The sequence below is a fragment of the Danio aesculapii genome, chromosome 9, assembly GCF_903798145.1.
Source record: "Danio aesculapii chromosome 9, fDanAes4.1, whole genome shotgun sequence".
Taxonomy (NCBI): Eukaryota; Metazoa; Chordata; class Actinopteri; order Cypriniformes; family Danionidae; genus Danio; species Danio aesculapii.
In genome coordinates, this window is record NC_079443.1 from 38,589,294 (window position 1) to 38,602,897 (window position 13,604).

The following is a 13,604-nucleotide window of genomic DNA, read 5'->3' on the forward strand; positions in this document are numbered from 1 at the left end:
AGGTGCAATGATATTATGCAGCACTGTTTATTTTATGCATCTAGGGATTATTACAATATCATTGTGTCTGCTGCAACCATGGTATGGCAGCAAAGTTCCGTGACGAGCCACATCAATCTATATAGCAACTTTTAATTTTCTTAGTACACGATGCAACTACAGTCAAGTTTTTAAAAGGAAAATTGTCCAAAACTCTTCATTGAAATTTTTGAGCGAGATGCTAATGGTCTAATCTGATTCAATGATTTATGCTAAGCTAAGCTAAGAGTGCTCCCACAAGACCCAGAGATCAACTGATGGATTCAAAAGTGGTAGAAACCAACTGTTTACCTTTAGGTGACTAGTAAAATGAGCCTATTTCTCCAAAAAATTGGAGTGCTCCTTTAATAGAGTAGTGGTTAAATGAGTCAGCAGGACAGTATGATTTGCCCAAGTCATGCTTATGTTTGGATCCAGCCGGGTTCAAAATAAATGATGTCAGGTCAGACACAGGTCTAATTTCTCTGTGTCTGAAACAGTTTATGCAGTGATTTGGGCTAGGTATAGCTTTTAGGCGTTCTACTGTCAAAGTGGTTGAAAAACTTTTAGACCCCATTTACACTTGCTGGCCACTTACAGCATTACATGGACGCATTTGGGTGTGTTTTGAAGCTCTTAGCAATTGCACAGAGTCATCAGCACTTTTCAAATGTCTCCTTTTGTTGGTGCAAAAAAGGAAAGAAATTCATAAAGGTCTGGAACAACATAACGATGAGAAAATGATAGCAAAACCTTGGGATGAAAAACAGAGCTTTAATGTTTAAATAGAGCGCTGCAATTTTGGCCATCCTCACAGTTCAGACAGCCATCTATCTAGAGCACTGCCGACTCAAAAGCCCACCCACACACATGAAACAAACACCACCAGATTCACACGGGGAGGCAAAAATAATCACAGTCTGAGGCAACACTTTCAGAGCAAGTGTACCGAGACTTTACTTAGAAGAAACTTTGATTTAAAATGTATTTGTTTGCTAGGAAAATCCAAGCTGTAAATATACACATTCCTTTCATGTTTCAGCTTTTAACATGCTTGTCTAGATCGCAAGCAGCTTTATCATTCTCTCAGAAACAAATCTGTCATTCATGAAGGAGGCCAACAGGGGACAAATGTTCGAATCTATGATCCAAAAGACTTTAATATCAGCAGAGACTTGAAAATATATCTTATCTTAATTTATTTTCCTGAAGCAAACATACGTCATGAAGAACTCTAACTGAATGTTGCTAGAATTTGTTGAATTTTGCTCGTAATATCAGATGGAATGGTGGGTAAATATTTTAAAAGGCACTTAATTTGTTTTGAGTGATAATCAAACAGGTTCTGATAATGACACCTTGAAGTTGAGCTTTGAAATCAGAAAACCAGAGACAAAACAAAGGTGATATATATACATTTTTAATAGCTACCGGGCATTTGCGCATAATTCTTCATAAATATTTCAGTTTTGTCTGAAAGGGACAGATGATTTTTTAAAGGCATGGTAACTGATCGTCACAACAGAGCTTCACACTGTCACTACAAACACACAGCTTCTCTCTGCATGCAGGTCACATATAGTGCCATCTCTAGCTTGGAGGACCCAGAAAGGCCTTTCTGAATCTAAAGAATGTGTTTCTGGGGATTCAGGGGTTTGAAATCATGCCTTCAGTGATGCCGTGATGATCACCTGGTCATAAATAAGCTACCCTGCTGAAAAGGAAAGATCAGCAAATAATGTGTTGAGTAGGCTATTGTGCTCGCCAAGTTTCTTAAAGGCACAGTTCACAGCATTTTAATGGTTTAATGGTCAAAAACACTGAGATGCTTTTAAAAAAAACAGAACTTTGATTGATTTCTCACAGAAATGTATGGCTGCGTCCGAAATCATCTACTACTTAGTAGGTACTGGATTAGAATTTAAATGTATTACTCGGCCGATAGAAAAGTATGTTCTATACAGTATGAACGTGAGTAGTATGAATGGAACTCAGACGTACTACAAACACCATTTAGTCATTATCACTCCCATTCATGAATTCTCTCACAAGGCATCATGGGATAATGTAGCGTCCATCTGATGCGCACTTCAGAATCTCACCCAAAGTAGTAGGTCATCTGGGTCTGCAAACTGTTTTTCGAATTGTATGAATTGGGACATACTACTCGGCTTGCAAACTGATTTTAGCTTACTATATATAGTATGGAAGTATGCGGTTTCAGACGCAGCTTCTAACTTTTTGATTTAGTGGCTAATTTGTATGAATTCATCATTTGTCTCATAATTTGTATCTCATTTGCATTTTTTTAGAATGATTTGCTCGCCCCTCAATTATGGTTGGGACATGCCTACATTTGAAAATCCTATATTTTCATATAATGAAATTGAAGAATTCATATGAATTAGCGACTTTTCTGCCAATATGTAAAACATTTAGTTACAATAGTTACGTTACATAACAGCAGTGAAATTTCAGGCTGGAACTATCAATTAAAAGGGAAAAAAGGTAATAGACAATTTGACATATTGCGATTTTGCTGGATTTACTGTAATTATATATGGTTTGAGTAAAATGTAACATTTTTTAGTTTGTAAAGAAAATTGTCATTTAGAGCATTTTTCCTAGAAAATGACAATGGATCAGAATAACAAATGATTTTATTATTGTAATAAAAAATCTGGGTTATTTAACCAAATATAGATTTCTTAAAACTTAAAACTGGCATAGTTCTGTCTAAACTAATAAACATATGTCTAAAAATATTATATTATGCAAAGAAATACTCTTAATGGATAAAAATGCTATATGCATAATTTACAGATTAAAACAACTGAAATTTTACTCAACATAAATTCTAAATGCAAAAAAGAAAGAGAGAGAGAGAGAGAGAGAGAGAGAGAGAGAGAGAGAGAGAGAGCCCCTTTCACACAGTCATAGCATTAAATATCCAGAAGATTTCCAGAATGACTTTACCGGTAAATCCAAAAAAGAGCTGTTCACACAGGCAAGCATGTTCCAGATTTTTTATGGAAAAGACCATTCACACATCCATTCCAAAATACGGGTAAATTCTGACATCATTAACTAGAAATTACCTCTAAAAGGTTGCACTTGTATTTGTAAACATAGAAGCGGTCGGCCTTTTGTTAATGGTTTCACTTTTATTTAAAGCTTTAGCATTCATGCAGCTTCTTTGTCCCAGAGACATCCAAAGGCAGAAGCGTGAATCGCAGCTAAATGTTTACACATTTGATGACATTACATATCCTGTGGATGGATAAGTATTGTGAACAACTTCGATGAAAACATATAGAGGAACACTTTCACATGTCGAGATGTACATAATATGTGTGTGCTGGCGCTTAACCGAGCACTGCTTCACTTCACGTGCACACGCGTCAAGCAACTAAAGCAGAGCTTGAAGGTAAACAAACAGCGGTTTATCATAAGCATTTTATCAATAATTTTTACACAGTTGGCATTAAGAAGGAACATAGAAACTTTATCTGATTAATAACATGTGTGGAAAAGTATTCAAAGGCTTTTTTTTCATAAACAGTTCGGATGTGAATGCGTCTGAATGTGTCTGATTGGAGTGGACGTCTCAAGTCAGCACGTTCTAAGCGTGAATGAGCTCTTTCTGGCAATTTTCCGTCTGCGTTCACATAGAGCAGCATTCCGGCAAATTAATGGTAATGATATAACTTCTCGTTCTGGAAAATTGCCGGAACGAATTTACTGGTGTTTTCAAAAAGGGCCTGTTCACACATGATCCCTTTCAGGAAAATTACCGGAAATTTTCCAGAAAGGTCTGTATGTGTGAAAGAAGCTAGTATTTAGAATTCAAAAACTATACTGGTGCTGTTGGCTGTAAAGTGAACTGCACCCGGCAACTTGGTCACAAACATAATTTTCGGGCAAATGCCAATGTCAACCGAACTAAATTAAGATGGACTTTTCAGCAGGGTAGAAACTACATGTTTCTTAAAGGAGCTAACAATGGATGTTTATGGACATATCAACACTTTGTGCTTACAGACAGAGGTGGAGCCATACCTGTCAACCCTCCTGTTTTTCCTGGGATTCTCCCGTATTTACAGTTCTAATTATCATCCCGTAAAGGTATTTTCCCGTATTTCTCCCATTTTTTAGTATTTCTATGAAGAATGGCAATAAACATTAAAGAGCCAATCCTCCCTATAAGCAACCCATTCCGCCGAACCTCCAGGGGCTGCCCCTTGCTCTTAAATGTGAGTCTGTTCTGTGCTTTTGTTTTATTTAGGCATGAAAACTTGACACAAATATAAAAACGGCGGGATTCCCTTCCTTTTCATTGCAGGTGCCGTTGCCTCTCCTATACAATCCTCAAAACAGTCATATAGCTTTACATTAAAAGCTAACGTATTCTGTACACGCGATTTGAAGCGGAGCGAAAGTCTGGGTTTTGGGTGCGAGTTTGATCAGACATATACACATAATTAATAATAATAATATCTAAAGATATCGATCTTGGTAATTTTGTCCTAAATGAGCATAAACCGTTGGGAAAGCAATTAAATGCTTTCATAATAACGTTAAATGTGTGCATTTTTTAAAGTGACACCTGCTATTTAATGTAATCAAACGAAAAAATCCAAATAAATGATATTCATTTGTTGCTCTTTAATCAGAATGTGGAAGTAATACAGTGAGGAAAAGACTGAGATTTGATAACTTATTCTATTTCTTTATAATAGCTATTAATTTTAATAAGCATACTATGGTGGACAAATCCCTTATTTTCACATCCCAATGTTGACAGGTATGGGTGGAGCTCAAATTGGAGGGTGCTAGAAAGTTTTGGAATACCATCTTCCCTAATAGTTTAGTGGATTGAAGCTGATCTTACCATCACAAGTGTGTGTGTTGCAAAGGGCCTCCTCTGTGTGCAAGCCGATGCAGATGTCCCCTCCATTGGCAGGGGCAGGGCTTGTACATGTGCGTGTTCTTTGGTAGTGTCCGCCTCCACAGGGAACCGAACACTGCGACCATGATGACCAGCAAGACCAGGCGCCTTTAACTGCATAGACCAAATACGCACGGACAAATACGACATACAAAGACAAACACAAAACAATCAGGCAAGCAGGGGCACACAATCATCCAAGCATCAGATAAGCGGACGCAAATGCAGCACAAACAAAAAAGATGAAGCAGAGGATGCAAACACGATGTACAGAACACAAGCAAAAAACAACATCAATCAAACAGGCAAACACATAAAACAATCCAGGGGGAAGTAAAACAGACATGACTGAAAATTCTCACAAGGCGGACAAGGCAAGCAAACATCTGTTATGGGATGTGATGGTGATCCAGACATTCAGAGTTCAGGACAGAATGTTGCACGGGTCCGTTCCGAGTCCCAAACAGCACTGCAAAGCTCACCAAACACTTGAGACTTGTTAACACTGAACGCCAGCTGTTCTCCTCCTTTTCTTTGTTTATCCATGCTGGGAAATCTAGATTAAACAGGTGGCTGGACTCCAGCTGGTCACCATGTTCCAAAAAAAAAAAAAACAGCTTGACCATCTTAAGCTGATATAACCAACTCATTTGTTATTGGTCCAAGATGGTCTCCCAGCCAGAAATCAGCCAAATTACAGTTACCCCTTTAAATTAGATTCCCAATGACTGAAGCTGTTGTGTAGTTTTCTCCCACTTTAACAGCCCTGCCACCATCCTCTCGATGTCTCATCAGACTGATGGAGGAGAAGGTTAGGGGTGGCGGCTTCTCTCTCTGCACTAGAAAGCACCGTTTAACTTCAGTGGATTAGCATGTGTGTACTGGGCCATGACTGAAGTGCGAAGGCAGACCGATCGTAATCACAGTGAGTCCAGCAACCTCAGGGAAAAGCTAGACGTTGGATTGAAGAGCAACACTGAGGTCAAAATGATGATTAAAATGGTTGGCCTGATGTCAGTGATGTGTTTGAATCTATGTGCCCTACTCACTTCCCCTCTGCTTTGTTATTTCAACCTTATTTCCCTTTTCTGCCTGAGTGGGAAAACAGCATAGCAGAAACAGGGGATGTTCATTGTCACATTCAGAGAGAGGGAGAGTTTAGAAGGGCCAATTCTTTGACAATTTGCGGTCAATACCTAAAGATACACATAAACCATCTGTTGGTAACATTAAGGGTGATTGACTGGCCAGGTATTTGCACTATGCTGTAAAGGTGAAGTACTGTATTTCAGACTGCCATTAAATCACTGTGTCTGTTTGAAAGAGGACTATAATAACTGGGGGAAAGCCCCATATTAATCTGTCTCTTAGCATCCTTAAACTGTCTGTTAACATCCCTAAACTATCAGTCAATATAACTAACTGTTATCATCGCTGTACTACTGTATCTGCTAGCATCCCTAAACGATTTTTGCACTTTAAAATGGTCTGTAAACCTCCCTAAACTGTGTGCTAGTCTGTTTGCATACTTATCTTTTAGCTTTTATAAACTGTTAGCAGTCATAAACTGTTAGTGTCCCTAAATTTTGTTAGCTTCCTTAAACTGTGCTAGCATCCATAAACTGTCTGCTGTCTGTTAACATTCATAAACTGTTTGTTAGCATCCTTAAACTAATAGACTAACATCCCCAAACTGTCTGTTAGAATTCCTAAACTGTATGTTAGCATCCTTAAACTGTGCTAGCATTCATATACTGTCTGCTGTCTGTTACCACTCGTAAACTGTCTGTTAGCATCCTTAAACTAATCGAGTAACATCCCAAAACTGTATTAGCATCCCCAAACTGTTTGTTAGCATCCTTAAACTGTTTGTCAACATCAGTAAACTGTCTGTTAGCATCTTTAATCTGTCTGTTAGCATCCCTAAACTCCCAGTGAGCACTCTTGAACTATCTGTTATCAACCATAAATGTTCTATTAGCATCCTGTAAGTGTTCACATCCCTTAACTGGTCTGTTACTCTGCTGAAAAAAAAAAAACAGTTTAAACCAACCTACATGTAGGCTGGTTGGTTGGATTTAGCCGGTCGATGAGCATGGTTTTAAAGGGGTTTTGACTGATTTCCAGCCTTTCCATCCTGGATTTTAGCTGGTAAGGCTGGAGGCTTACTAGCTAAAACCAGCTTGACCAGCCTAGCCAGGCTGGGAGCCCAGCCAAAACCAGCTATGTCTACCTTAAACCAGGCAGGTCAAGCTGGATTTAGCTGTTCATTTTCCAGCATGATCAGCTAAGAACACCCTGGAAATGGGTGTAAACCAGCCTGGAAATGGCCAAAACCCCTCTAAAACCAGGCTGGTCGACCAGCTAAAACCAGCAAACCAGTTTATGCTAATTTAAGTTGTTTTTTTTTTTCAGCAGGATTTACATCTTTAAATGGTCTGTTAGCTTTCTCCCAACAACTTAGCAATCTCATACTATAACATACTCTAATGTTAGCATCCTTAAACTGTTTGTCAACCTCAGTAAACTGTCTATTAGCATCTTTAATCTGTTTGTTAGCATCCCTAAACTCCCAGTGATTACTCTTGAACTACATGTTATTAATCCTATATTGTCTATTAGCATCCTATAAGTGTTCACATTCCTTAAATGTTCTGTTAACACCTTTAAATGGTCTGTTAGCATCCCCCAACACCCTAGCAATCACATACTCCAACAGTTAGCAAAAGAAAAGAAAAAGAAAACCCGTAGAGGAAAACATCTCAGCAATCAGACAGCAGTTTCCTGTTCATCTACAGAAAATAGGTTTGGTGGCAGGTTTTGTCATTAGTATTTTCAATCTAAAATATAGTTATTTTAGCAATCACATTTGATTAAGTCATTTTATTGCACTTCACACGCCACGTTTAAAGTTCTGGGAATGTTATTTGATCTTGTGATTTCTAATTCAGAAAAAAAGCACTCAATTTAACCTTGAGTTCATGTCTGTTTGGAATTATGGTGAAACCTCTTAATCTGAGCACAGCAGGTCCCTATGGGGCTTCATGTTTCCATTAGCTAATGAAATCAGTAATACACTTTACACACTCTAATGGAAGCAGAGGTTTTCCCATCATGATGAGCAACTACCTTGATTATGGGAGTCTGTTGATATGCATATTTCCATTTGCCTATGTAAAATTGCATTTCTACATTGCTCGTGTTTTTTTTAGACATTTTTCTGAGCTTGTGTGTTACCTGGACAGGGCTGAGGATTGCAGTCCTGATATTCTACTGGCGATCCTCGACAAGCAGTGGGAATGTTTTTGCCATCTGTACTGGTGCAGGTGCGTTTGCGAGTGCGGTAGCCTTTGGCACATTCCTGAGTGCAAGCTGACCACATCTCCCATGATGACCAGCCAGTGCCTGACAGTCGGACACCAGGCATCCTGAGAAGCTCCTCAACAAGAGCTGTAAAACATAGATTGCTCTTTACCACTTGACTAGTTTTTGTCAGCTTTTTTTCCCCTGCCCACTGGCATTGCTAATGATGCCAAGGATAACTATAACAATAACTACACTGTAAAAAATATCTGTAAATTATTAGTTTTCTGTATTTTATGATTCGTGTTTATTTTCCACCATTTATTTATACTTTTGATTTGCAATATGGGACCTTGATCTTTCTTTGAACTTTCTCAGTTCGAAAAAGTGACTTTTGTTAACATTTTCAATAGTTTAAAGTGATGAATTGTCTGGGCTAGTGTTGTATATTATGGTACAAAAACCTTGTAATGTACTGCCAGTACATGTTCTATTATTTTACTTTATATATTATTTCTTATATTAGTTCAAACTACTAAAATGTCAATAAAAGTCACTTGTTAAACTGTAGAGTTGAATTTTCAACATCAAAAGTTGACAGAGCAGAGATCAAGGTCCAATAATGCAATTCAAAATCATAAATAAACGGAAATCTCTTGTGAATCTCCAAATACGGAAACTGTTAATTAACATATTTTTACAGTGTATAAAGCTTCAAAAAATATTACATTTCTGTTAGAACAGCAAAGTCAACACCAAAGTGGTAATTTCCACCTTAATGACAAATACAACAAGGAACAATATCATCAGAATCATTGGATAAAAATAATTCACCAACTTTAAGTAGTTTGAACAGTGGTGTGGTTGCTAATATAGAGCTGCAAGGATGACATTTGTGTAGCCCAAAACCTGGTTAGAATTTCAGCACTTCTGGGTCCATTGTGATGAAGTGAATATTTTTGTATTGATTTATTAATTTTTTTGAAATGCGTGAAATAAGTTTTGTGGTTTATTCCACAACATAAAATACATTACAGTGATACCCCACCAATAATAAAACAAATTCTTATCTTTAAAAATGCAGTTGGTAGCAAGTGGCTAAATTGAACAACAAAGCCAGTATTCACAAAACAGCTTAAAGTCCCCAAGAAATAAAAACAACCCATATGATTTTGCTAGCTCAGATGGCCAGTTTTGTGGTGAACAATTTATCTGTGCATACCATTAAGAAAAATAGTTCGCTCTACTAATCTTTAATTGAAATCTGAAAATGCACTTCCTGTTTGTTTTCAGTTAAATTGTCAAATGATGTGATTTTGCGGTATTGGGCATGAGTAACATATTTAATCACCCTGGTTCAACTGTTAATACACAGAAATGATGAGCAGGAGGAGTCTGTATTGTTGTAATAACTCTTCTTAAACCCCTTTCCGAGATCTTTCTGAATGAAATTTCTACTTTACTACGTCCATTCAGCCCGTGATAGAAAAAACAAGCCACGCCCACTGTTTGCTCATTTAAAATTCAATTTCTCTAGGAACTGCATCACATACATACATTCATTCATTAATTTTCTTTTCAGCTCAGTCCTTTTATTAATCTGGGGTCGCCACATTGGAATGAACCACCAACTTATCCAGCATATGTTTTACACAGCGGATGTCCTTCCAGCTGTAACCCTTCACTGGGAAACATCCACACACACTCATTCACACACATTCACCACGGACAATTTAGCTTACCCCAATTCACTTACAGCGCATGTCTTTGGACTTATGGGGGAAACCGGAGCACCCAGTGGAAACCCACGCAAACACGGGGAGAAGATGCAAACACACAGAAATGCCAACTGACCCAGCTGAGGCTCGAACCAGCGGCTTTCTTGCTGTGAGGCGACAACGCTACCCACTGAGCCACCACGCCCCCCACAAAGGCAATTAATGCATGCAAATTCTTATACATAGCCCATTTAAATGACTTTTTTTTCCATGATAAAAAACTAAAAATATGAAAAAAGTCATTGAAACAAGATGCATTTTTAAAGCAGCCTCTCATGCTTTTATTTGCCAGAAAAGTGTCTTTAATTAGAGCGTATTTTTTCATTTTGTACAAATTTTCTAATTTTTTTTAATAGGGAGAACATGCAAACTCCACACAGAAATGTTGCATGTCATTTCAAAATGCTGCTTTATTTTCACTTTGTGCCACTCTCTCAAGCAATGTGTTAGTGTGTGTCAAACATTTTAGTGAATTACATTTGTTTTGGGCTGGTTTTAGATTTGAAAAAAAGAGAAAATGTTGACTTTAGCGATGACAATACTCCATTTAAATAGCAGAAGATGCTGTCTGACTGTAAGAGTAAATGCCTCGCAGCAGTTTTCATGCCCATTAGATTTGCTTGTTTTAAATGTTCAGACCTGCAGATGGCGCTGATCGACAGTAGTATTAGTTCAAAGACGTTAAAAGCAAGTAAAATAGGTTGTTTTTAATTACGTGGTTCTGCAGACGCGCAAAATTCAGATGGAGGGCAGGAAGTAAAAAACTGGGAGATACAGAGGAAAGTCCGTATTTTTGCAATTTATACCATATTTCAAAGGAGATATAAATAAAAAAATAACCACAAATGTTGGGCATGATCCTTATTTAATGAAGAGGGCTGAGTTTTCTACTGAACTTAAGTATGTTTGCCTGTCATCGATGCTGTACATACTGTATAATCAAAATACTATAGTAAACACTATAATGTTTGGAAGCTTACTATAGATAATTACTTGAATTAAACTGTCATAGTAATTATATTGTTGCTGTGGTACGACAAAATAAACAGTAATAAACAAATTATTCAATAGGCTTCAGTTTCTATAATTATACACCATCACAATGCACCAATATAGTTTACACTAACATTACAGCATTTATTACAGTTTATCAGTTTACTATGCTACAGTATTCTGCAGCATTCATTAACAAAGATTTGTACACATTATACACTTTACTATGTGGTTCAAAAACATGTTCATTATAAATTACAATAGTTTTTCCCCATGCGGATATCTTCCAGACATCACGAAAAAACAGACGAAAGCATACAAAAGCATGGACACATAGTCTACATTATTATTTATTTAGTTATTTTTGTAAGGGGGGAAAGTGCTCCACAATATTAATCGTCCAGTACTGCATGTCTTTTTTGTTCAGTCAATGAACTTACCATCAACAATCATTCACCGCTGTTGCGCAGAGAGGGGTCTGGATGCAGACCTGGAGGTGCAATTTGTGCTGCATCCAATGCTTTTTAATGGGCTCACCTAACCCCACCGCAACCCTACCCCTTATAGTGACGTCACTCGCTCCATTGAGTGCATTGTGTCTGACATTGCATCGCTGAGTGATGCAGTCTCAGCTTGTATCATAGAGGCTGCATCCAGATACTATTGGCTGCGCATTTAGACGTTCACGTTACGGTTGTTTATTCCACCAAAACGCCAGTAAAGACATGGATTATTGCAAAACAATTATGTGGGCGATTTAATAATCATGTAATCATGCGGCGATTACATGGCATGTGACGTTATTTATATTCTCCTGGATTTTGTATAAGTGTGGTGGTGTTTGTGTCTGATTTTTATATAACACATTAACATATTTATAGCTAGGCCTGTATATAATTTTTATTGGTGCTGTCAAACAAATTATTGCCCCCCTTTATGAGCAAAAACATTTGTAAGTTTATAAAAGCTGTTCGGCATTTCTTATTTTGGCCAATTGTTAACAATTATAAACAGCATAAAACAGAAAAATTTTGATGTTCTAATAGTGATTCCTAAGTAGAAGAACCCCTTCATGCCCTCCATCTGAGTCTTGTGCGTCATCAATGACGTCATGTGAAAACAACATATAGATTAAAACTATCATTTCATAGCTGTTTGAATTTTACTCTTTATACGCATCAAGCTGCTGACCGGAAGTTCGAAGCATCCTGCTTACGCATACAAGCAAAGCATATTGGTTAATTTTGCATTCTATGAAAAAGGTTTATTTTTAAGACTCCAAAATTTGTAACTTTTTTAATACTTAAGATTATTTAAGACTTTTTCTTTTGTAAATCAGTGAAATTTTAGACGTAGTTTAGAGAACAATAAGACCAAACCACAAACTATCCTAAAAGGATTAAAATTATTTAAATAATACAAAAAAAAAAATTGTGAATACGGGCCCATGATGTCAGGGTAAATCACATTAAACCGGTAAACCTGCAGTTAAAATCTTTCAATTAAAGTGATGTTAAAAGTTGACCATGGCATAGTTCATTTATAACCACCTTCAGCTTTTTACTGATGTGTTCATGCTTCAAAATGAATACTGTTGCACATGATGTTTTATCTCTTATAATGTAAAAACCAATGGGAACATTCTTTTGAGATTTTGTCAGTGGAACCAGGGTTATGTGAACTTCTGGGTAGGCCATCAAAAACACGTCATCACTGCAACACTCTGTTAGTATGTTATTTCAAGCAGCTACTTTTTAGGGTAATTCAAGGTCCCTTAAATAAACCACCAATGTCATGCTGTGTTTTACATCATCTCTGACAAAGAATTCTAGTCACAGCAACCTGCACAAGGTGAATTCTGACACTCTCTTGTCTCTAATGCATTCCATGTGCAATGCAAGTGGTTGACCTCCCTCGAGTTCAGACGTTACAGTTAATCAATGTGGCGCCCGACATGCGCAAAGTGGGCAAGTGCTGAACTGTGGCCCTGAACTGTCATTGAGCCAGCAGGATCTGCCCACTAAAGTCAGATCTGAATTTATGTGTGGGTGTGCATTAGGGCTGCATCATATTGGAAAAAAACACACTGCCTTTATTTAGTTTTTCTGTAATATATGATATGATATGATATGATATGATATGATATGTGATATGATATATATGATATATGATATGATATGATACGATACGATACGATACGATACGATACGATACGATACGATACGATATGATATGATATGATTTGATATGATATGATATGTGATATGATATATGGTATGACATGACATGATATATGATATGATATATGATATGATATGACATGATATATGATACGATATATGATATGATATGACACAATACATGATATGATATGATATGATATGATATGATTTGATATGATATATGATATGATATGATTTGATATGATATGATATGTGATATGATATATGGTATGACATGACATGATATATGATATGATATATGATATGATATGACATGATATATGATACGATATATGATATGATATGACACAATACATGATATGATATGATATATATGATATA

The 13,604-nt window shown here is 37.0% G+C and overlaps 1 protein-coding gene across 2 annotated transcripts in view; it reads right to left on the reverse strand.

Annotated features, from left to right (window-relative positions):
* sema5ba (sema domain, seven thrombospondin repeats (type 1 and type 1-like), transmembrane domain (TM) and short cytoplasmic domain, (semaphorin) 5Ba) overlaps positions 1–13,604 on the reverse strand; it is a 286,878-nt gene that overhangs the window by 23,775 nt on the left and 249,499 nt on the right. The window contains exons 18-19 of one of the 2 annotated variants that reach the window (XM_056465656.1): positions 8,204–8,416; positions 4,910–5,080 (exon numbers count right to left, since the gene is read on the reverse strand). In XM_056465656.1, coding sequence (XP_056321631.1) covers positions 4,910–5,080; positions 8,204–8,416 — 384 coding nt within the window. The remainder of the gene's footprint in view (positions 1–4,909; positions 5,081–8,203; positions 8,417–13,604) is intronic. The other variant, XM_056465657.1, reaches the window with a different exon arrangement.